The 24520-nt window shown below is 49.9% G+C and overlaps 3 protein-coding genes and 2 long non-coding RNA genes across 7 annotated transcripts in view; 2 read left to right on the top strand and 3 right to left on the bottom strand.

Annotated features, from left to right (window-relative positions):
• Positions 1-117: 117 nt before the first annotated feature.
• SLC27A1 (solute carrier family 27 member 1) lies at positions 118-9798 on the bottom strand. The gene is made up of 12 exons (XM_072848576.1): positions 9480-9798; positions 7036-7430; positions 6127-6288; positions 5053-5122; positions 4859-4950; positions 4625-4734; positions 3579-3788; positions 3163-3289; positions 2785-2922; positions 2219-2383; positions 1418-1564; positions 118-829 (listed from the first exon to the last, which is right to left on the bottom strand). Exons 1-12 carry the CDS (start codon positions 9644-9646, stop codon positions 672-674), a joined length of 1941 nt encoding a protein of 646 aa, XP_072704677.1. The 5' UTR covers positions 9647-9798; the 3' UTR covers positions 118-671.
• Positions 9799-10625: 827 nt separating this feature from the next.
• On the top strand, positions 10626-14467 carry NXNL1 (nucleoredoxin like 1). The gene is made up of 2 exons (XM_072848578.1): positions 10626-10948; positions 11710-14467. Exons 1-2 carry the CDS (start codon positions 10626-10628, stop codon positions 12005-12007), a joined length of 621 nt encoding a protein of 206 aa, XP_072704679.1. The 3' UTR covers positions 12008-14467.
• On the bottom strand, positions 11812-20597 carry LOC140645235 (uncharacterized). Of its 2 annotated transcripts, XR_012039960.1 has the most exons (9): positions 20485-20597; positions 18047-18297; positions 17673-17818; positions 16244-16446; positions 15724-16026; positions 14981-15375; positions 14432-14656; positions 13197-13284; positions 11812-11944 (listed from the first exon to the last, which is right to left on the bottom strand). It is a non-coding gene; the product is annotated as an uncharacterized lncRNA (long non-coding RNA). The 2 variants fall into 2 exon arrangements; XR_012039961.1 differs by lacking the exon at positions 16244-16446.
• The window catches only part of GMIP (GEM interacting protein), a 23738-nt gene continuing 14258 nt past the window's right edge, over positions 15041-24520 (top strand). The window contains exons 1-3 of one of the 2 annotated variants that reach the window (XM_072848572.1): positions 15041-15427; positions 16793-16930; positions 20005-20049. In XM_072848572.1, coding sequence (XP_072704673.1) covers positions 15175-15427; positions 16793-16930; positions 20005-20049 — 436 coding nt within the window. In that variant the 5' untranslated portion in view covers positions 15041-15174. The remainder of the gene's footprint in view (positions 15428-16792; positions 16931-20004; positions 20050-24520) is intronic. The other variant, XM_072848573.1, reaches the window with a different exon arrangement.
• LOC140645236 (uncharacterized) overlaps positions 22085-24520 on the bottom strand; it is a 17597-nt gene continuing 15161 nt past the window's right edge. The window contains exon 4 of the long non-coding RNA XR_012039962.1: positions 22085-22192. This is a non-coding gene — a long non-coding RNA (uncharacterized lncRNA). The remainder of the gene's footprint in view (positions 22193-24520) is intronic.

The following is a 24520-nucleotide window of genomic DNA, read 5'->3' as shown; positions in this document are numbered from 1 at the left end:
GGCCTAGGCCTCTCCCCTCCCCGCCCCAGGCCCCGGCCCCGCGTCCCGGCGCAGGCGGAAGAAGGGAGGCGGAGGCGGGCGGAGCTCACGCAGCTTTACCCCGGTACTCGCTTTTCCACGATCCGAGCACAAAGCCCCAGCCCCTCCTCCCTCAGCCGGGCTCCGTAAGGCCCCGGGCAGCGGCCTCCAGGCGGAGGGGCCCAGGCTGTCAACACCACAAAGTCAAAGGCCGCTCCCCTCCACCGCAGCACCCATCACAGTCGCTTTTTTCTTTTTTTTTTTTTTAATGTCCTCACATCCCCAGCCCTAAGTTAAAACGTAACCTACATTAGAGAGGTTAAAAATCGTCTAAGTGGGTGAGTAAAGTTCAGACGGAGCAGAGAGAAGGCCCCTGGGGGGGGGCACAGGTATCTCCGTCAATAAATATGGCCATCGCCCTCCTCCCTACGCAGGTAGTGGTTACAAAAATACTCTCTAGAGGCGTAAGGGCAGGTTAACGGGACGTCAGCGCTCGCGGAGAGAGCGGGTGACGGGTTAATGTGCTTCAGGGGAGGGAGACGCCGCGCCAGACGCTTCACTGCGTAAGGACCTCGCAGGAATCCATGGCTTCCCGCAAGCGTCGCCCTCCGATTAGTCAGCGTTTTTCCTCAAAAAGGCTGAATCCGACCAGATCATAAAGCGGCTTTTCCAGAACAAATCCTTTCATAAAGGCATTCATCCAGAGGAACGTATTTTCCCAACTTTAGATCCAGAAAATACAACCGATCGGAGGTTTGGTGGGGGTCGAATCCTTCCCTCTGTAAGCGGGTTTTCTGAATCTTAAATGTACCTTCAAAAAAAAAAAAAAAAAAGGAAACAAAAATTAAAAATACTTTGCATCAAAAAGCCTGCTTAAGCATCAGAACGAGGAGGAAACGTCAGGGGTGGCGTTTCACCTCTACTTCACAGTTTTGCCTAAGAATTTTAGCAACCCGAAGCTCGTTAACCCTCCCGATCGTTACCAGAGTTCTTACATAAACCTTGCGCAATTTGTACTTCTCCTCATGCACGGGCTGGTAAAATTCGCTAAAATTCCTGGGAAATTGAAAACAGAAAATGCAGCAGCCAAAGAGCAGCTGACTTGGCCGTCAGTCGGAATATTCTGCAGCGCCGGAATAAAGCCCGGGGAACGGCAAGGGACAGCATACAAGTTAGAGGGTTCGTGTTCCTATCTATATATCTATATATCTTTTCTTTAAGGGCCTGGAACGTGCCGATTTCTTGTTTAAGACTTAACTACAATCATCGTTTTTAGTAGCGGTACTCCTGTGCCTCTGCACCGAAGTCGGGATGTTATTTTGCCCTGAAGCAGGCGGAAACGCTTCCGAGCTCCTTTTGGGATCCGAACTTCCCCGGAGAGCAGCCGGATCACCGGTACCTGTGGTGTCAACCTGGGGCAGGAGCCGGAGAAAGACGGGCCGGGCGTAGGGAGGCAACACCTTCTGCAGCTGCTGGTAGAGGACGTTGGGGTTGACTTTAGCTTTGGGATCTGCGATCGCCGCCATCCCGGCTTTGCCCTCCACCCCTGAAACAGAAGAGCGCAGCCGGGGTGCAGACAGCAGTACAAAACGTTTAGCAGATGTATTCCCCCCGCACCTCTTCAAGGCGAAGTGCAAAGGTGCTGAAGAAAACCCAGTTTAATATCAGAGGCTCCGAGTCCGCTGCCAACGCGTCCCCTCACCCCTCAGTCGAGGCCACCCCTGAAAGCTAATCCAGTTCTTGTTTCCATCGGGTTTCTCTCACGTACGCCGTGAGAAAAATTCAGGGCAAAGTGCCACGACGGGCACCTTTCTGGCCGACGTGCCCACACCACGCGCATGACCACTCGGTTCCCGCCCTCGTGCCCTCCTCAACCCCCCGTTCCTGGATTACTTGAGGATCTAAGGGCTGGCACACCCGCGGAACGGTCTTTGCGCGCCAAGAGCTTCTGCAAAGCTCACGTCGTAAAAATCCGCCTTTTTAAGGCGCAAATAAAGATTCCGCTACTGGATCTCGTCATTTTTACTGCTCAGAATAAACGTGTCAAACTCCGCTGTTTGACTCTACTCTGTCTTTTCGTTTCGGGTGCCTGGTTACAATAGAGGTGACCGATTTCCACCCGTTCCGACATAGATCTGGTACGTTTGCCCAATATTTGCCTTTCTCCCTAAATCCCGAGAGTTCCAACTCGATGTTTTACCTGGTACTTCCACTCCGTACACTGCCACATCCGTCTGGTTGAGGATGTGACTCAACATTCCTTCCACCTCCGTGGTAGAGACGTTCTCTCCTCGCCATCGGAAGGTGTCCCCGCTGCGATCTTTGAAGTACATGTAACCGAGTTCGTCCATCACCAACACGTCTCCTGGGAGGGGGAGAAGAGACACCAAAAACCACCTCGGGACTCAAGTTCGTGACTCAACTGCCTCACCGCCCTCTGCTCAGCGTCGCGCTGATTTCTTCCCAGGGAAGCACAGAACTACCTCGGTGACTTCCCACCACTGTGCGCTGCCTCTCCTTCTTACGGGAGACAGGCAGTGGTAGGAAAAGGACAGGGGGGGGAAAATAAAAATCTCTCCCTCTTTGAAACATTAATTTTTTAGCAGCTCAACAGCTGGCAGCTTCAAAACGCTAACACATCTGTTCATAGAATCATTTTGGTTGGAAAAGACCTTTACGATCCTCGATTCCTCTCGAAAATCCCCGATTTAGGTCTCTCGAGACCACCTTTGCACAAGGAACATCTGCAATCCATACCGACAGTACCTGAAAGGTACGCCTGGTCCCCTTTCCGAAGCACGTTGTAAGCGATCTTCTTGTTGGTGGCGCTCTCGCTGACGTAGCCGTCGAACCGACGCAGGGGATCCCGTTGATTTATCTGACCGACGAGCAATCCCGGCTCTCCTGCAGGCAACGGGATCAACACAAGATGACACCGACATTTCACGACAAGCTAAACTTTGTGCAGACCAAAAGATGTTCAGTTGCTGAACCGATCCATCTTTGGAGGAAGAACTGGAAGTGAAAATCCGTATACGACGCTGGAAACCCCTTACACCAGCCAGAGCTTATTATATGGTTGGGTTTGTTGTTTTTTTTTTAAGAACAAAAAGCTGCGATTGATTTGTTTGGGTTAACGCTCACCTGGGCGACAGGGGATACACAGCCCACCGGAATCCCGGATCAGCTCCATCGTGTCCTCGTTTACCTTCACCAAACGAATGGGATAAACATTGGGCAAAATCCGGCTGTTGAAACCACAGGCACCGACCTTCCAAAAGACAGAAAAAAAAAAACCCCAAAAGGCTGAAGAGAACAGCTTGGGTTTTGCACTACCGCCTTCTGGGAATTCTCCGATCTTTCCTCCCTTTCCATTTAACAGGCAAATTCACCCAAAACGTAAGATTTTTTCCCAGGTTTTCATGCACGCCACCTCTAATGACCAATTTAGCTCCCCGCCATCCCCTGCGAGAGGACTAGGAGGAGTCAGAGACCCCAGCAGAGCTTTTTCTCCTTTCTGCACGCTCCCCCGGCCGTCGCCATACCCTCTTCCTCCTCACCTTTCCATCCAAGTTGGCAATGCTGCAGTTGCACTCCGTGGCTCCGTAGAACTCTCCGATCTGCTTAATTCGGAAGCGCTTTGTGAAGTCCTCCCATATGGTGGGTCTCAAACCATTGCCCACCGCCAGCCGCACGCAGTGTTGGGTTTCTGACTCTCGGACCGGCTGATTCAGAAGATACCTGCAGATTTCCCCGATATACTGAATAATCTGAAGCAGTAAACACAAAAACATAGCTCAGGCTTCAGGCGACCCTTACAACGCCCTGGAAAAAGCCAACCACGAGGCCACCGGTGTCAGCGTACCTCGTGGAACTAGACACATCAGGCATTTTAATAAACTCTGAGGTTTTGCAAGTTCAAGTTGGGATTTCTTGCCACAAAAAAAAAAAAAAAACCAAACGTAAAGATAAAACAGTTATTGCCCTCCGGAACCCGCACCTTAGCACCAGAAAAGAGCACAGGAGGGATCCCTCAGCGTGAATAAAGATACTCGTGTAAAGAAAAACCCTTGGGCTTTAATAGGTGACTAAAAGACCGCTGGAAAGATTAGGGGAATGAGTGGTCAATCGTAAACTAACAGCTTGACCCAGCAAAGCGCAGTCGGAGTGGAGATCCAATTACCAGCTATAAATACTGCCGGTGGGGGAAGGGCGAGAGAAACACCAGGGAGGAGAACAGGCTGCCTAAATTAGACTGTACTGTTGACCTAAACACAAATAGATGTTTATTGGCTATGAACTGCCAAGAGGATTCCTCCACAGAGATTCCTAACGCAGATCAAGCTGGCAGAGCTTTCCTGCAACAGTAAGGGATGCAAACTTGTTGTTTTAAAAGCTGGTCTTGACGAGGAAGCAGGAGAAGATGGATGAAAGACTTTAGAAAAAGTCCTGCATGCCTGAAGCGGCACTGGCAATTTGAAGACGCCACAGCACAGGCACCTCAATATCTGCCAAGGGACGGGGAATCATGCAGAGATCAATAATTAAGCAGTGAACCTGGTGCTCTTGAGCTGAGCATCAAAGATAGCGACTGCAGAGCCCTCACCGTGCATCTGTATTTCGTGCAGTCGTCCCAGAAGCGACTGGCCGAGAACTTCTTCCTGATCACCACGGTGAGGCCATGGATTAGACACTGGCCAACTCCCATGATGTTACCTGGAAAACAAGGATCACGGGGATAGCTCCGACCATCCTGGGTCCGTTCACTCACAAGGACACACGAAGGAGCAGGCAGAGGGGAGACCAACGCCTTACCTCCGCCTCCGAGGAGGATGCTTACCTGCAGAATGATAGAGCGGGAGGCAGTTGTAGAGGACGTCCTCCGGGTGCATTTTGTAGGCGTAGTAACCAAAGGCAGCGATACGGTAATACCTGCAAGAAAACAGCGCGTGCTAAGCAAGCGAGGCGGGTAAAGCTTGGGGTTTCGGGATGCAAAATGCGCCTCGAGAGGGAAGTACCTCCTCAGGTCCTCACCTGCTGTGCACCACAATGGCAGCTTTGGGCATTCCTGTTGTTCCTGAAGTGTAGATATAGAAGAGCCGGTCTAGAAAGCACGGAAACAGGCGTCAGTCAGACAGACTATTCTCAACTGCCTGAGAAAAGCCCCGCAGGGTTGGTTTTGTGTTTTAGGCTTTGTTCCCAGCGGCTGAGGAATGGCTTTGAAATGGTGACAGCGAGCTGCAAAGGCCAACACGCACGCGGAGTTGCAGCCTGATGGAGAATCTGCGTGTTGTCCGTAACGGTAAACACAGGAACGTGTAACGAAGGGTTTGCAGAGCTCTGAGGACACGACCGGTATACCTTTATGCAAATTGTCCTGGGACTAGATTAGCTCTCCAGGTCAGACATTAATTCCAAATCAATTGAGGTCTGACGGTAGGGCAGGTATCTAACCCTACGATTGAAAAAAATAATCTAAAGGAAAAGCCTCTTCGCAGCATCGTTCCTTCTACCGTAAACAAATGGAGTCTCACACCTCGGGGATCTCTGATAAGCTTATTTGTCTTAAAGTACAAAATACAGACTGAGGCCAGTTAGCATCTTCCTTTCCCCTCCTGAATCACACGCCCACCAACACTCATCCTCACCACAGGCATGTTACAAGGAAAGATTTTAATTAGACACGAGCCAGCTGTGGGGGAAGGCAGAATGGACTGTTAAACGCTACAGATAAATCAGATGGACTCGTAGAGCTACTGAAGCACGGGGTAAGTCCTGACACGCTGGCTGCTTCACCCCACACCCATTCCAGCAGCTATTCTCTTGTAACGGAAGAGGTGTCTTTGGGAAGGCACCAATCTCCCTCCGTCAGGTACTAAATACGTTAGTTACGTAAAGCTCGGGAGTCTCAGACAATGAGAAACTTAACCCAGAGTACCCTGGAACCAGGATCTTCCCCCCCCCGCTTTTTTTCTCCTTTCTTCTATTTGTGAGCCCAAACTGCGTCAATTTAATCCCTCCATCTTGCTTAGTGTTCTCGTTTTGCTGTCGCCTAGTCCAGCTCTCACACACATCACGTTGAGAAATAAAAATCGTCGATAAAATTACCATCTAAACCTTTGACTGGAATCTGAGTCGGGGGTGATTTCGATGCGGTACTCAGAAGAGGATCAAGATGTCTGGTCTCCGCAGGAACGACATCCGGGTTATAGTCGCCGGAGCAGAACTTCGCCATGTTCTTCCCCAACATCCCATTCACTTCAGATATTGCTGCAAGACAAAACAAGTCGCTTTTGTAACAAACATAATGCTCTAGGCAGTGGCAAAAATAGTCTGTATAACATCCTACTGGGCCCCAAAACCATGGAAGGACCCAAAGAACCAGGGACTTCTCTAAAATACTTACGTCACGCCCGTCCAGTTAACATCCACATCAGCACGGTCAGACTGACCTGGGTCCGGTAAAGACCCTAACAAATAAACTACACAAAATTGCCTCTCCCCATGACCCACCACGTCATGATCTTCAAATGACCCAGAATGGTTCAAGGAGACGATTCAGAAGAATAAACCACCAAATCTAACAATAACCATCGGAACAGGGGTCATTAGAGAAACAGGGATGTATTTAAAACCAGCGTCCGCTGACAAACCTATCCTTGCGGCAGAAAAATACGCCGCTTCTTGATGAAGCACAAGACTCCTGATGCAGCTCTTCCAGATCCAAGGATCAGCAACCACATCAGCGCGCTCAGTTCGGGCACCATGAAACCAGCAAGATGCCGGCAGATGAAACCCAGCTACTGACTGCTCTACTCACAACACGGCTCCTCGTTTAGCCTCAGACAGTAGCTGAACGCTTCTGCCTTTTGTAATTGGGAGATTTACCATCTTTCCTAGCTTTTAAAAACAAAAAGGCAGCTGGCCGTATTAGTTTACTCGATCTCTGCCTTATTCAGGACCAAGCCAACAGCTCACAAGTTGCCCATGAGGCGTACGAACACCCAAGCGACTCACCTGAAGACAGCTCCCCTCCGAAGATCACGGCTTTCGCCCCCGAAGTCATCACGCAGTAAACCAGAGAATCCAAACGCAAATTGAAGTTGATTAGAGCCGCTTCGATGCCGATTTTTGCCATCCCTAGCCAGAGGCCAACAAATTCAGGGCGGCTCTCCATGAAGATGGCAATGACGTCCCCCAGCCGGAAGCCTTGCTGGTAGAAGTAGTTAGCCACGGTGTTGGAGTACTCATCCAGCCTCCTGAAGGTCCACTGCTCACCGGTGGCCTCATAAATCAGAGCCACTTTGTCAGGGTGCCTGCGGACAACGTCCTGGAACATCTTGGGGATGGTGCTTTTGGCTTTTTGATGCTTTCGCAACTTGTACTTGACTCGTAACAGCACCGAGAGGCCGCTGCAGCAAAGAAAGAGTGTAACAACTTAATTTTCAGCACAATTTCTGAACTAGAAGGGACGTGGGCAGGACGCGCGTACTCCACGTGAGGGTCCCACTGGCATCCCCCCGTCCTTGGACGGCTGAAGCGTCACCCTGAAACTGGAACTTGGAATCACTGCTGCTCTACAGAAAGTGACGGCTATTTTAACATTATGGTAAATAAATAGTATTCAGCAGCTGTTCTGGTACTTTCTACGCTATAAAACACAAGGAATCCATCTTCACATTGACAGCAATTCAAACAAGCCCCCAGAAAATATTCCAGAGGGTAAATTACATCTTTTAACGATCGCTTCTGCCATCCTAAAAAGGAGGACTTTGCAACCATTGCTTTTACCTAGAAAGGAAGCAAATGCACTTCACGTGGGAAGCGTCTTTCTCGCCAGGACGTTCTGCGGCATCTTTGTGCTATTTCATACAATCGTACCCCTCGGGATCCCAAAGCATTTCAACGACAACCTGACCCTTTGATAATGACACATGGCCTCAGCTCCAAGAGAACAAAGCCAAAGGCTTCCCCTTTCACCCACAAGAGAAGGACTGCCGGCGTGTTGCCTGCAGGCGTGTTTTCCTGTGAGTCAGTCTCTGTCACAGTCCTGGGACGATAGGAAGCGAGGCTATCAAAATACTACCAGGCAGAAGCCACAGATCTGAATAATAATAAATAATAATAATAATAATGATTCTTGGATGGCAACCTCCTTTAAAGACAGTGGTGCCTTATCAAAAGAAGAATTGCTGCTTCTGTGGATATTTGATACCAGGAAGAGCAACTGCTCAATAAAAGAACCAACCAGACTGCTCTAACGGGGCCTTTCCTTTGTTTTCTGTAATTTACATAATTATTTTAAGTCTCCAAGGCAGCAGCTGCAAGTTAAACCTCGGCACAGTTCAAGCTTGATGGCAGCAAAAGTTGTTGTCTGAACTTCAACTGTCTCACGTTGTCCTGGAGGAGACTATCTTTAGGGGCACGTGGGCTCTCTTGCTTTGGCTATCAGTTATAACTTCGATACAAAAATAAATTTATTAAAGCACGCTACCATAACACCGCCACCGAAACGAGGACAGCAGGTCTGGGTGCACGTAACAGATCCTGTTTCCTTCCCGGAGGTAAGAAGACGGAGGTGGTATTTTTCCACCATTAAAATAGGAAATTGTTGTGCAACGAGGGTTTGGAAGAATCCCCAGAAACTCGAGAGGTCATTTAATATTAGCACTTAAAAACCCCCGCAACTCTCACGACTGAATGTCAAGAGCAGGAGCCTCGCAAAAGGGGGAAGGGTGCGCTTCAGAATCAAGCTGTTGGCAATGCTCAGGCCGAGCTGGGCTTTCACAGTGACCTTACGCCGCGCTGTGCCAAATACAGAACAGAGGAGCCTTTTCACTGCTGAGCTGTGCTTTCCAGATACTTAAAGGGCTTTATTCTGCCCAGTTTATTTTCTGTCGTTATTCCCAGCTTGCCGGGCAATCGGGAGGAAACAGCTCTTCAAAGCACAGTGACAGCCCCAGCGAAGCTGGCAATGGCAGGAGCTCTAAATCCTTTGGAATAAAGACACATCCTCACCCAGGCCTAAAAACCACGGAACTAAATGCGACGGCGGCGATGGGCTCCCAGGAGATGGGGAAGCTGCTGGAGACTCACCGCTCTTTACGCCGCAAGCCCCTAGTTTGGACTATGCGTTTCAAGAGGGATCTACCCTCTCTTTAAGCTCGGGGAGGGGGGGTAACGGCAGGCATCGCCCCGTGACTCCTTCCACGGGTGAACCGTGGCGTGCATCCCGCCAGCATCCCGCATCCCTTCCCTCGCTCCCTTTGAGGCCGAGCCTTTCCAACCGCCGCCTGCCCGCAGGCAGGGCAGCAAGCGCTGCCTGCAGTTAAAACCCGACGTGGCTCCGGGTTGAAAGGCAGCGAACCCAGCACCTCGCCACCGGCCCTCACCCCTTCACGCGTGGGGGCCGTGAGCCGCCTGCGAGGGGCGGCTGGAGGGGCCCCGGGGGCAGCACTTACAAGAGGTCCCGCGGAGCCGTCCTGAGGACCAGCCGCAGCAGCCGCCATCCCCCGCTGCCCAGGCAGACGCCCAGGGAGGCGGCCAGGCTCCAGGACCAGGGAGCGCCCAGGAACCGCAGCAGCCCCAGGGAGCCCAGGGAGGCGGCGCAGACCCCCGCCGGGTGCATGCTGCGGAGGGAAGGGGCAGGCGTCAGGGCTCCGGGGGCCGGGCCGGGCCGGGCCTCCCCCGCGGCTGGGCCCCCCCCAGCCCCGCTACCTGAGCGGCGCCAGCGGCTCCTGCGCCCGCTCCCGCCTCAGCCGCCGCCGCAGGTTCAGCCCCGCCCCGGACGAGACCGCCCCCTGAGGGGGCGGGACAGCGGGAAAGACGACACCCTATTGGCCGAACACGCGGCTGCCGGCCTCGGATTGGGCGAGGCGGAGCGGCCTGGGGAACGCCCACGAGGCGTCACCGCGTCGCCGCGGAGGGGCGGGGCGCGGCTCCTTCCCGCCGCCCCGGGGCCGGGGCCGGGGCCGGGGCCGGGGCCGGCGATCCCGCTGCGGGACTGATGGAACCGGGGCGGGGACGTGTGTTCTCTGCCCGCCCCGGGGTTAGCGGGCGGTTTGGGAAGCTGCCGTTCGTGTCCGCACCGGCACCGCGTGGGACACGCACACGCCCAAGGGTTCCACGGCCCAGGACGCGCACGCCCGGGATCCGCACGCTCGGGACCGGCACTGCCTACGTTTCCACGGCCCGGGACCGGCACCAGCCGGGACACGCACGCCTGGGACCCACACAACCGGGTTCCCATGGCCCCCGCACACCCGGCACCGGCACCACCCGGGACCGACGCACCTGGGTTCCCACGGCCGGGACCGACACTGCCCACGTTCCCACGGCCCAGAACACGCCCACCCGGGGACCCCCCCCGGCCCGGGACCCGCACACCCGGCACCGCCCCCCAGGCGCTGACCTCCCCGTTTAAGCGGATTACCGGAGGCTCCGGGCAATCCGCGATCGTTAATAGCCGGCGGCGGGGGTGGCCGCTGCGGGGCTAGGGAGCGGGGGGTTGAAATCCGGGGGGCTCCGCACCCCTTCCCACCGCCGAGCACCCACCGGGAGCCGTGGGGCCAAGTCCATCCCGCCGGATCGATCGGCCTCATCCGCCCATGGCCGCCCTCTTCACCGGGAAGGTCCTGATGGCCAACCGGGAGCAGGACGAGGTGGAGACGGAGCGGGAGCTGGGCCGGGCGCTGGAGAACAAGGTGCTGCTGCTCTACTTCGGCTCCGGGCAGTGCCCGCAGTGCCGGCAGTTCTCCCCGCTCCTCAAGGATTTCTTCTTACGGCTGACGGACGAGTTTTACGTGGAACGAGCTTCGCAGTTGGTCCTGGTGTACGTGTCCCGGGACGAGACGGAGGAGCAGCAGAGCGCTTTCCTGAGGACCATGCCGAAACGCTGGCTGGCCGTACCTTTCGGGGACACCTTCAAAAGGTACGTCCCGGGTGAAGTAGCAAGGCAGGCGGCCCCTCCGACCAGCTCCGGCTGGATTTTCAGATCTTTAAGAGTCTTTTTCCAGATGTTTCCCCTCATATTCAGTCCCCACCGGAGCGGTCAGTGTGGTGTGTTAATGGAAAAAACGTTAAAGCTGTTTGGCTGCACGTATTTATAAAGCAAAAATAGTTCCTCTTCCTTTCACCTCACTTTTTTGCTGATATATTTGTATTTCGATTTTATAACTATTTATAACTCTAAATTAGACACATCAGCCGACCCTCCAGGCAGAACACATAGTGTGAAAGGTGGGTGCAGCCCGGCGGATTGGAAGCGCTCACGTACTTACTGTAACCTCATTAGTGACAGAACGAGCTGCAATTAATACCGAGAATTATTCCCACCTCCTTTTGAGGGCAAACTGGAGCACGTTAAGATTTCAAGCGTCCTGCTGCTGTTCAACCGCTGCTCGTTTAAAACACGTCCCAGCAGCCGTCCCGCATCTCCCGTACCCCAAGGGGCTGACGCCCAAATCCCCTTCCCCCTTTACCGGCCCTCCAGAGATCCGGTAAGGCTCTAATTACCAGCGTTGGACAAACGAGCGGGTCATGTTCTGCAAATAGGCTCTGCGTAACTCTGCGTCAGGACAGCCGCGGGAATCCTACCGGATGGTGAGGATGAGGAGCGGTGAGGACGATGAGCGGTGAGGACCGCTACACCCTTCCCGATTTGAGGTTTTTTTTCCCCCCTTTGCCTTGCAGGGAGCTGGAGCTGCGGTTTGCTGTGTCCGAGGTGCCCGCAGTGGTGGTGCTGAAGCCGAACGGGGAAGTAATCGTTGGAAACGCCGTGGAAGAGATCCGGCGGATGGGTCCTGCTTGCTTCCGAAACTGGCAGGAGGCCGCCGAGCTGGTAGACAGAAATTTTCTCTTGGCAGAGGATTTTGATGATTGGACCAGGAGAAGCATCACCGACCCCATCCGCCGCCTCAAGTACAAGCTGGACAAGAAGACGGAGGCGAAGAACAAGGAAAGGAAAGAGGAAGGTGAAGAGTCGTCTTAGGGGCTCGGGAGGTTGCGGCTGCGCGGGGTGACTTGGCCGGGGACGTCCCTCAGGTCGCTGTCCCTACATGACGTCTCCTGAACAGCAACAGCTGTCTCTATTGTAGAAGTCCACTAAAATCAACGTTAGTTTTCCCCAAAGGAGAATTGTTTTAAGGCAAACGTGCTCCATTCCCATGCACAGCTTTTCATATCTGGAAAAATCGGTTAGCGTAATAGGGATATCCCGACCCTGCCTGAATTACGTTTCCTTTTTATCACCCTAGGACCTAGCGTAGTAAAAATCTCACAGTGACATCTTTGTCATTTATTTACCAAAAAAGTGAGAAGAAAAGTAACTGCTAGAGACCGGCATTCAGTGAATGACTCACACTAAACAGTTTTAAAAATGGGAATTGCATTAAAAAAAACCCCGCAGTGTGCCCAAGCGCTGCTATGGAGGTACGGAGAAGCTGTGGCAAACGACCACAGGAACAGAATCCCTACGATAAGCCGATACAGGGGTTTTTTAGGAGACAGACACCCACGCGCTAAGTGAGCAAGTCCTGAGAAATCTCCCATGTCGCTGCTCACGTTACACTGCTGAAAATTTACGTTTTGGATAACGGCAGGCAGCAGACGTGCACTGCCCTGGCAGTTTACCCATCCTTAGCATCACTCTGCTTCATCCTTTCATCCTTTGTGTACGAGGCCGACTCTGAACGGCTGAGAGGGACCACGCTCTGTAGCCAAAAATCTCGTTTACAGAGCCTGCAGGGAATCCTGCTGCACGCAGCCCCCGCTTTCCGTAATCAAGGGGTCTGAAAAGCAGGAGAAGGGGGAAAGGGACCGTTCATTTGCTCGCTTCTGGTCCCGTCTTCTCCGCTGTATCATTGGGGGATGAGCGGAGGATTTCCAAAAGCTTTGCTGGATCCATGAAGGACCTGGGAAGGAAAGTGCGTGTCGAAGACAGACAGAGAAGCCATGCAAGGCCGGCTTGTTCAACTTGTTTTCTCACTTAATCCTCCCTCTCTTCACCCAGCAAGTTTGACAGGTAGACGAGGGAAGGAGGAGCAGCGCTATAAAATAAAGGGTTGGGAGGGACTCTGTGTTAGGCAGAAGAAGGACGCTTCCTTCAGGATGCTCTATGGGGCACGGACACTGCGTGAAAAGGCACGGATAAAACCCAGAAGTGCTTTCAGGTGACATACCTGCTGGAGGAGTGAAGCTGTGCTGCCTGACGGTCACTAACGAAACAATATTCCATCTGCCTCGGGCAACGTCCAGCAGTTGGTACACCTGTATTTAAAAAAGAAGCGATAAATCACAAATGAGGAACGGGGAGCAATGGGAGGGAGACAGAGGGCAACTTTTTCACCTGTCATTAACGCAGTCAGGTGCTTCTTCTCGTCCCCATAGCACTTTGATGTCAATAAAAGGACACTCTCCACCTCAATTTATGAAAATTCAATAATATTAAATGTTGACTTTTACCAGCCCTACCCATTTTTTTTTTTAACCACCATATTTTCCGCTGTTCAAAACTGAAAGTTGCCCTTTTCTCGGTTGTTGTGTGAAAGAGCAACAGGGCAAGGAAGGGATGCTGAGCAAGCATAAAGTGAATCTGCTGGCACAGGACAGTACTGCTGTGCTAACCTCATCACCACCGTAAAGAGAAACAAGTGCTTTAGTTAATCTTCTTGATTTTCTGGATTATTTCCCCCCAGTAAAAGAAGCCATAATGCTTACGAGCGTATGCGAGACAAAAGCGTGAGATGGAGTTGCTTTTTTCTTATAACTAATAAATACGTGGGAAGCCAAGAAAGCAAAATCTATGCGCTGCATGTGGGCAGGAGCCCCTCTGCAGATCGGAGAACGCGGGGAGGCAGCGCCGGCAGATGTTCTCGACCTAGTGAGTGAACGCAGTATCGCGCTTCACGCTGGCCCCGAGAAGAAAAATCCTACAAACAGCCACAAATATTATTTCTCCATCTCAAGTTCCATCAGAGATGAAAATCCTCCCGCTGGATGCATTGCACGGTGCTGTTAAGACATTTAGCTCTGCTTTCATGCGTGGGGCTTATTATTGATATTTATAGAACAAAGCGCATTTGAATGCTTAGGGCAGTATCTAAGCACCATTTAGTGCAAATAATAAATTTCTGATATCTTTACTTTTTCAAACATGCTGCCTTACAGTCAGTCTGTGTAATTCTTGCTTTGCCTTTTCCCCGTCTCACGCAATCTCCTTACAAAGACCCTCGCTGTTCTATAAAACTAAAATATACTGATACACGTGGAAGCACGAAGATGCTTCACAAGTTTCAGACAGCACAGAGTTAACGAAAGCCACGTAGGAGGATGGGTCCGATCCCGTAGATAGCCTGGGAAGTGAGTAATTTCACAACTCCCAAGAGGAATGTGGAAAATCCACACAGCCTGACACCTGTCTGAGGTTGCAGACTCATCCCACGCAGACTGCACGTAGCGTCGCTTCCCGCCGCGGAGGCATGGGGCAGCCCAGCAGAGATTCGGGAGCTCAACCGCACGGGACACCGGCAACGGCTCGGTTTTCTGGTTTCACCAGCAAATAACAAGATGCTGCGGTACTTTGGATGAACGGAGAGATTTCTCATGAGAGGTGATGGCTTTTTCCTCGTCCGTGTTTTAGCTGAGGAAGGACAATGAAAGAGATGGAAGCCATTCTCTACGGCTCGCCTAAACCAACATTTTTACTTGCAGATAATGTTATGGTAAATAAGAGAGACCGATACGGAAATGCAGCGCTATTGCATATGGATATTCAGGGCTTGTTTTTGATATCCAAGCCTTGCTAAGAAAAAGTTTCCTAAACTTGGGTTTCCATTTGCTGGAAAGGGTGTGAAGAAACTTGGTAATTAAAACTTGCTTCAGTCATTTCTCAGAAAACACTGGTTGCAGCTCTACTGAATTAGAAAATGAATAAATGCTGAGAGCATGAGAATTCATCCCATACCTTCCATTTTTTTCCGAGTGTTTTGTCTTGCGTCTCCAGTTGCTTTTGCAGAATGCTGCTTCTCCTCCTTTCAATGAGGGGGAGCCGTGCTCACGGCCCGCGGGACCTCGGAGGTGTGCACCCAAAAACATAGCCTGAGAAAAAGGCTCACCCACTGACTCGGGAAAGCTCGGCAGCGGGTGCTCCACCTCGCCATGAGTGGGCTGGGAGCCCAGGACAGCGCTGGTCGTGCTCAGATCGCAGGCGGATCGCCAGGCAGACACCTTCCACCCAGCCACGAGCCCGATGCCGGATGCCTGGCTGCTGCCTGGGCTTCGACCCAGAGCCCTGCCCCTGGTGATCGTGCCGGCCGCGTGGACCTCACGGCCGGCGAGGTGCTCTGCATCACCAAACACCTGAGGAACATCGACAGGAAATTTCAGAACTTCCGCGAGCTCTTCCGAAAAGGTAAATATTTTTCAATCCACTTAATCTGCTTGTTTTGGAAGCAAATATGTTCAGCAAAAGCGATCCTGTCTCATTCTTGCTGCATTATTTATTTAAAACAATGAATTTAGACGGCCCTCAGAGTTTAGAGTGGCTTTTCGCTGCGCAGATACTTAATTATGCAAGCGTCTTTTCCTGTAATGAATTGCATCAATAGATAAAATTTCAGAGCACTTAACCATCTAAGTGCACAGGTTTCCTCCAAAAGCGATGCAAAACCATGTTAAGTGCTATTGGCAGCACCTGCAATTACTCACGAGTGCGTTAAACTGGCTCGAAGAAAGAGTGCCGGCGTTGACCCTGCTGAGACAGTCGGGATTCATCACCGGGAAGGAGTCCAGGCGTCACCGGTCGAAGAGAGGCTCAAGCTGGTGGCGCTCAGGGTGGTGGTGGGAGCCCAGGCGTGTGTCACAGCCTGGAAACGTGCTCCAGAAGAAGCGCCATGCCTTCTTGTCCGGCATGCCGGCACTTTCCCCCCTCTCTCCTCCTTTTTCCCCGGATAGCCTCTGTATTTGCAGGACACTCTCCACACTCTCCATGCCCAAGCAAACAGACCTAAACTGAGAATTAAGAAAACAGTTATCGCAGGCTCGGTGCTGCTCTAGAAACCTCGTACAGCATGGCAGCATTAACAAAATCCCTTCAACTACTTGCTGGAACAAGAAACCTCCTGGAGAAGTGCCACCCTCTCCACCAAGGCATCCGGAGTTCCCTGTGATCTTGGTCTCCCCACCCACAGCCGCAAGCTGTAGCTCTCGGTCACGGTGACTGCCTTACCCCAGGCATGCCGAACAAGTTGGGTTGGCCACGCTTCTCGAGCAGACTCCTAAGTGCGGTGGTGCTCTTAGCTTCGCAAGATGTTTGCTTTTAACAGCCCCCAAACGATGCTGGCTGTACATGGAAATTCAACCTGCCTGGGCTCGCTCCTTCGCTGACCGGCTTTCCGAGCTTGGGGCTGCATTTTTGTCTCGGAGGTTGGCCTTTGGATGTAAAGACATGAATATACACAACACTCCTGCAGCAGGAAGCGGGGACGTTCATCGCTTGGGCTCGTGGAGTAGAACCCAGACAAAAGGCAGCGTGGAGCCTCATCGAGGGTCCTGGCCCTGGTGGCTAAGGACTGGGCAATTTCCACATCCATCCCATCGCTGCATGTGGGTTTTTTGTTTGCTTCAGTCTTCAGAGTTTGTTATTTGCTGTTTCACACAGAACTAGAATATTTAGGAGCAGCCAGGTACCTGTACCATTGTGCTTGTTCTGGGAGAGGTGAGGATGAGAGTTTATGCATGCAAAAAAAATCGTAATTTTCCCCCTTCTTAATTTTAGGAGAAGTTCTTTCAGCTTGTGTTGAAGCCAAGCTGGCAGACTTACTGCAAGCCATCTCCTCCTTCCTGAACACATATCCTGCTTTGACCGGGGATGCCATCCAGCCTGCCGTAGCAACCCTTATCGCCAATATCCATGGTAAATCCATAACCTTAGAGAACCTAACGAGCGCTATGGTCATTGTCCTCTGCTCAGTGGTGATGGAAAGCTTTCATACCGGGCTCAGCACAGACGCACACGGGTGTCCATGCGCATGGAAAGCACATGTCGCTACCGAAGCTGAGCAGAAGTCAGTGATCATCACGGCTTATTCGTATCCAGATCCATATCGTTAGGGAAGACAGTGCTTTTAAAACACATGAAAGCAAGATAAAGGCTTAGATGTGAGAGCCCTTCTATTTAGGTTGGCAATTGTGCTGGCAAACGGCACCTATCTGTCTGTTTTCCACTAATAAAGACACATTGCGTTCGGATGGTGAAACCAAAGAGCGGAAACACGAGGCCCCGGGGAGCTGTTCTTGGCTTGGTTACGTCTCTTGGAGCGAGCAGGCGCGTGTCAGGACTTCTCTCAGTGCTCAATTCCTGTATAACCCTGTGCACGACGTTTTCACGTGTTTGCTTGTCAGCGTGTGGCAGGGGGGTAGAATTAGACTGACCCACAGAAGGGTTGCGATAGGTTGTTCACACAGTCCTCGGAGCTCTGCAGGCGCTACGCACTCATTAAGAAACTGTTAACAGCCTCTGGGAGGTAAGGGTAGTGTCCTACGCCACGCTGACCTTCTTGGTTTGAATATGAATCCTTAACGCTCTTTCTATCCCCGTTTTGCACATTTTTGTCTTGGGAGCTCAGATATACTTAAATCTAGTGGAAAATACTCACCTGAAACTAGTCTCTGCCTCCTAGGAAGAGGTTCCTGGCCGTTGTTTTGGGGGTCAGATGAGCTTCACGAGGAAGCACTGGATGTCCCGTCCCAATATTCTGCGTATGAATAGAGGCAGGAGCGGCACGAGGCTCTCGGTGGGGAGCTGGAAAGAAGGAAAGTGCGCTAACCACACCGCTGCTTTCACTCCCTGTTTCTTTCCTCCCCTGTCTTCAAAAGACTTGCCGATGTGAAAATACGTTTGCCTTATAAAATAGCAGCGGTGACGTAAAGGGAAGTTTAATGAGACCTCACAGGGGGCTGTTCCTGTGTATTGTCTGCAGTAAGTTGCCATTGTACTTGGTCTAAAATAGTAATTAAAAAAAAAATTTACCTGTTAGAGATGCAGGAGGAGTTTGCAGGCTGTGCTGGAGGAGCTCGGTGTCAGGAGAGCAGCCGAAACAGCGTTCTGCCCCACGACCAGTGCCGATCCGAGTGCACCGGCAAGCGGAGAGGCTGCTGCTGCAGCTTCCCTCTGGTTAGAGGACCGCGTTATTACACCGTACGCAGCTCTGTGTTACCTTGGAAGTGGAAGATGAGCCATTTCTCAAGAATTCCCATACTTCCCTTTTGTGAGCCTCTGATCTGCAAAAGAACATTTAGGGTTTTACCACCTCCACTTTTACCCTCCAAAAAAACCTCCCACCAAAAAAGGACAGACTCATTCAGCAAGAATGTCTAGGAAACAGTCTGATGAGACTGGGAATTGGGATCCTGAGTTATGTTTCTGGTAAATAAGGAGCCACACCCCTTGCTTTGCATTAGCTTTTATTAGCTTTTTAAAATATAATTAATTGGAGAGGTCTTGCTGTACTATGTTGCAATCCTTTTGGCTATCCTTTACACTAGAAAAAACACTAATCCTTTACACTAATCCTTTACACTAGAAAAAACCTAATCCTTTACACTAGAAAAAACACTTTTTATAGCACTTATCAGTAAATAAAGCACTTTGCAAACAGGGTATGATACTTATACTAAACATACCCATAATTATACCAATTATGGTTAGTGGGACAGAAGAGGCTGTAGATTTGCCTGCCATGAAATCTGCGGAGCAATCGCAGTGAGAAATTTCGCAGAAGAAATTTAGCGGCATTACTTGAGTCTCCAGCAGACGCCGAGGAAAGGGAAACTGTTTTTTAGGGGTCCAGGGCAACAAGCATATTTTTTGGTTGCATAAGAAAATACATTTTTTTAAGTTATTCATTATTTAGTGAAGAAAAATCAATAGCTTCACTGCTGAGCACAAGTTTGTTTGTCATCACGTTTTTGCTGTCAGTTTCTCTACTATTTGCAGAAGAAAAAAGTTCACTTCAGTTTCTGCCCATCTATAATCTTTGAATAAATGCTTTCTATTTCCCATAGCACAGTTTCATCATTAAATCACCACCAACGTTCCTAAACTGAAGGCAAAATTCACCAATTTTAAAGACGGCAACGCTAGCGACGTGCTTGCAGCCAGTAAATCAATTGCTTGTGAGCTGGAGCGTATCGTACAGCGCGAGGAGTAGTCGGATTTAAAGCCTTACGTCCCAGTCCACAGTCTGGAGAATGCTCCCAGGCTGAAAAACATCTTGACAAGAGATAGCTTTTTCCCCTAACTCATCAAAAACTTACAAAATCAGGGCTTGTTTTTATTTAAGAAACAAACCCTCAAAAGTTCAGATTTCAGTTTTGCGGAGCAGAAGTCGAGAAGGGCTGTGATCTCTGAGAAGGCTCCGTTACACCCACGCACCGGCAGAGAGCAGAGGAACGGTGGCTCAGGCAAGGACCACTGCTGGCCCGTCCCTGCCCCAGATGCTCATTCTTTCCCTCCTTCTGTCCCCTCTTTTAACCCAACAGCCCTTTCCCCTCACCACCGACAGTTTCTCAGTGGTTTCTTCAGTATATTTGGAAGCACGGGTGTTTCTTAGGAAGCAGAGAGTGCTCTCCAGGTAGAAAAACTGGGGCTGCTGTGATAGCTGCAAGCACTGAAGCCAGGAGGACTCAGAAACGGTCCCTTCTTTGCTATTTACCAAGACACATCTGAGTTATGCAAATTGCATGATCAAACCAATGTATGCTGCATACTGTTTCCTTACACGGAAGCGTGTCTGCAGGAAGCAGATTTGGCTACAGCAGCCACATGCACCGACGGGTGCTTCTGCCAGTTATTTCGGGGAGATCTTCACATGCAGCTATCATGGGCCTCTGGATAATTTCTTCACCTCTGATCTGACCAAGAATTTGTGTTTTACTTAATTCAGCTGTGATTCAAAGCTGGGTAATTTGGGATTCTGCTGCTTTCAGACCAAAACACTGAAGATTCAGCCATGGGAGACCCAGAACCGAGTGGTATGTGACGGCATTTGAAACAACCTTTTATACTGTTTGTAATGTAAGCTTTTGGGGCATATGACATGACATACGATGCAGATCAGCCTGTGAGCTGCCTAGGAAATACGGGTGCTAGAAAACAGCTGTAAGTTCCTCTAACTGGGGTTTCCATGAAGATCGCAACTGTTCAGTTCTCTAAGTCTTTCTCTGGCAGATGAAATTATTTGATGTATTTGTGCTGGACATTGACTTACGTAAGAGGAAAGGGTGCAAACCGCTTTTTCAGGAGGCAGAAGCGCAGTGTTTTCTCTTAAGAGATTAGAAGTACATAATGCTGGTACTTGCATATCATCAGCTCAAGTCCCTCTGACAAAAATTTGCTGTAAGTCCTTGTTCTCAAAGGTGACAACCTTAATTATGAACATAATCAGTTTGAATTGGAGTAATGCTTACCGATTGAGCATCTTAGAGGTCTCTGTACCACCTGAGAGCACAAATCCCTCCTGCCAGAGCCCCATCTTCAACAGGGGCCAGTCCCTGGTGCTTCAGAGAGGTGAAAAAAAAAATCTCACTGGCTCTGTAATCAAGGAGACACAGCAAGCAACATTAGTCCTTTCCCTGCTGCCACATTCAAATGCATCATTACCCTTATAGCTAGAAAAGTCTTTATTTCAGCTTGCCTTTCAGCAGCTGGATCTTGTCATGTCTTTGTCATGAAAATAGAAAAACCATTAGGAGAATTTCTATAGCTCATGATCATACACGGGGACAGTTAAAGGATGTCTCAGTGTCTTTGATAAGCTGAGCTTGTTTCAAAACTATCGTGAGGCTAGTTTTCTGCCCACTCTCGCCCTACAGAGCACTTTTGTGTCTTCAGCAACATCTGCACAACCCCTTGCCAGAACTGACACTAACATCTAATGTGCTCATCATCCAGCATTGCATGCAGAAGCACCAGCAGAGCCCATTTCTGCTCGATGTTCCCCTTTTGTATGTACCCAGAGCTTGCAGAGGTCCTCTTTCCGCAGCATTGCATATGAAGCTCGTGTTAGGCAACTACCAGTCGTGTCCATCTCTGCTTTTCAGGGCAGAGACTTCCAGTCTGGCGATATGACATCTGCGCCTAACTTGTGGATGTTCAGCTATATGCTGCAGCAGAAGCATAACCATTTCTGAGGCCGCTTAAAGACTCTCTAATAAATAGCTACCTTCCTTCTTGGCCTACAATCTTGGTCTCATGAAGCACTTTACCAGGAGAGACGATGATACAAGTCTGATCATTTAATGAACCCACCAAAAAGCAGGAATCTGAGATCCCTCTAGAATCTCATACGTTAATTAAAGATGTATTTTTAGGTTTGTCAGTGAAACAGTTTTTAACATGCAACCAAGAATGCCACCCAGAACGTGACATGACTAAAAGTCAAATGCCCTTGAGAAATCCAAGTGTGCCGTACGCACAGAGTGCCTTTTATCAACAAAATCTCATCTGTTAAAGAGGTTTATTTGAGAGCTCTTTTGCAAAACCAAAATGACTGGTATAAATGATTTTGTTCAGTCTTATTTTTTAGCCCTTAAGTGTCCTAGATTCATCCTTCTGTTGCTAATTGGGAGGTCCTTTTGCTGCTTTCCAGTACTGGAATCATCTGCTGTGCTTCACTGCCAGTCTAAATTCTTCTTACCATCACTAACGTTTCCTTATTCTTAATATTGAAGAAATAAACAGCCAGAAGTTTAATGTAGTTGTACTTTTCTTACTTAAAAAGCAAGGTTCATTACGTAATGACGTACTGCAGGGGGCTGCCATCTATCAAGACAAGTCCCTTTTACTAATATTTTCCTCTAAAGCTGGCAATCGCCTCATTTTTATTTTGCAAACTAATGCACCCACGCTCAGTTTCTGCTGTCAGACATCTCAGAAACATTTGCAGTGCGCACACCTCCTTTTTCAATGAATTTGATGTATTAAGTGGAAATTCTCCTTTCCCCCTCCCCGACATGTTTCATTAATCCCCTCGTTAATACATGCTGCTATTTAAGACATCTGACCTTGCTAGTATTTCCTGTCAGTTGAGGGTGATCGCACTGTTTGGTAGCGGTTCCGACCTCCTCAAAAATTAGCCGATTGGTAAATTCAGCGTTTGCCAGGGCCTTTGTTGCACTGCAGTAGGAAGAGAAGATGAGAAATCAGAGTGACAGATGGGAAGTGGTCTTGGTTTTGCAAAACTGTTGTCAAGGTACTTGGATTATTTTGTTCCAAAACTTATTCCTCAGATAGACAGAGATGCTGATCTAGGCAGCCAGAGCAGCATCCTTCACTGCTAGCCATAACCAGAGTCTCACTGAGGGATATCTTAGTTAAAGAGGGAGGCTTTCCCGCAGGAGTGGCGGACAACAATTTGAGAGTTTTCAGACTTAGGTGGCCTAATTTAGTTCAAACCATGCTGTGGCTTAGCAAGTAGGGGATTTTACACAGAAGCTGCTAAGAAGTGCCAGTCCTTTTATGCAGAAACAGGAGATTTTCCCCGGTGGAAAAAATTCAGATGTTGTGTTGCAAAGTGCAAGACTGAGTGCAGAGAAGAGGAAGGCGCTACCAGGAACAGGCTTGTGATACCAAAGTTTGGCAACGGTGCCATGCTGAATTAGGGTTTTAGACATTTACCTCATTTCACGGTAACTGCGGCTGAAAGGGAAGTGATGCTTCTGCTGAATGGCAGAACAAGAGCTGCTCCTGCTAAAAATATCCTTGACACTCTGCACTCCCACCACTGTGGGAGCTTGCTCTCCCCGTAACGGTGGCAGAAGGCAGAGAAGAGCGGTGAGCTTTCCAGAAGGTAGATGATGCAATGAGATGAGAGTCTTGTCCATCCTAGGACGGGGCAGAACTTCACACAACCTCCAGTGCAAGCGTTGGCCGTGCAGAGATGCTTTCCTTTAGCACGCAGGTCTAGCGCTGACACTGGAAGAGGTTTCTGCTGGAATTGTCTACGATAAGAAGAACAAGGATACGCTGTCCTTCAAGAAACATAGATCGTGTTTAATCTCTAGAAGACTTAGTTTCTAGATCAGCCTTCCAACTGTCATTGGGTTGTCCAGTAAGATAACTGGTTTTAAATTGAAGCGTCCATTCCTAAATAAGGCTGCAGAGTCGTAGTGAACAGGCAAAGGACTGAGCCGGAGTCTCTTCCAGGCCTGTGGTCCTATATCCCAGTGCCGCAGCGGATGCTCTGCTACCTAATCCTCACTGGTCAAGGAGGCTTTCATCAGGATTTGAAAGATTAATTAGTTTATGGATATTTATGGGAGGAGCCTCTGCAAGCCTGCCGGGTGCAGGGGCTCCATTTTCCTTTTCTACAGGCAAACGTATACAGACGTTTACATATTTAGCAAGCGGGCAATCAGGAGCACGTGGTTCGTCAGGAAGGGACATCTTGAAGGTGTCCGACTGCTGGCTGACTGATGACAGCTGTGACAATGAAGAGCAGTACATTCCAGGCAATTCATTTCCTTGATGAGATACATCTGAGGCACATGAATCATTTGGCCCAGACCTGCACATGCCAAGAAGCCACTCGAAAGGTTTCAAACAGATGGGACAAACCGGTGCTGCTCCTGAACGAGAAAGGGGCTGCGTGTAGGGAAGCAGAGGTTTAAACTCGTGAGAACGTGGCTAATAACATCGTCTGCAGCGAGGCTAGGAAAACATTTTATGTCCAATTTTTCCACCTTCCTACTTTTATGGTATTACAGACAATATTATCTTAGTGAGATGAAGCAAAAGACTTGGGAGAACCTGAGGTTCTTGCTTATCTTACGGCACCTCACAACAGCTGCTTTCAAAAGCAGAATGTTTCATTTTACCCGTCACCAGCACTGCTCAAGTTGAGTCACTTCTTCCTGTTGTACAATCCTCTGCTAGTGGTAAACAAGAGAAATTAAAGCTGTCCCTCTGCTCAAAGTAACAAGAGTAGTTAGGATTCAAATTAAATTCACATGCCCTGGATTTGTTACGTCTTGGGATTGTGAATAATTTGCGTCTCTTCCAGAAAAACCAGCATGAGATGTTTGGTAAACTGCCTGTCTCGGGTCACCCACTGAGTGCGAGATGTTGATTTGTCACGATTGAGCAGGAGAGGTGCTGGGTACAGTTTGCAGTTCTCTGTTAGCATCACTGGTGCTTTTAAATCCCTTCCCCAGGTCCCCAGGCGTGGCAGGCCATTCTGGGCAGTTCCTTCAGACCTCAGTGGTTTATGGTAAAAAACCAAGTGTGTCTTCACACATTTTCAGTGTCTCGTTCTACTTTGGAGTAAAACGTTCAGAAAACTTTTAAAGAACAAGGCCAGCATAAATCTTAATTGTTTGCTCAGCAAAGGCAAGTAAGCTAGGAGCGTTCCCAGCTCATTTCTCGGTGCAGAAGGGAACACAGCATCTGGCCCACGCTGCTCAGCGCTGATTGCGAGTGGAAGTGTGGCTTTGGTGTCCCACCCAG

This window comes from Ciconia boyciana, chromosome 31 (genome assembly GCF_034638445.1).
Source record: "Ciconia boyciana chromosome 31, ASM3463844v1, whole genome shotgun sequence".
Taxonomy (NCBI): Eukaryota; Metazoa; Chordata; class Aves; order Ciconiiformes; family Ciconiidae; genus Ciconia; species Ciconia boyciana.
Note: the sequence above shows the minus strand (reverse complement) of the source record. Positions and strands in the feature narration are given on the sequence as shown.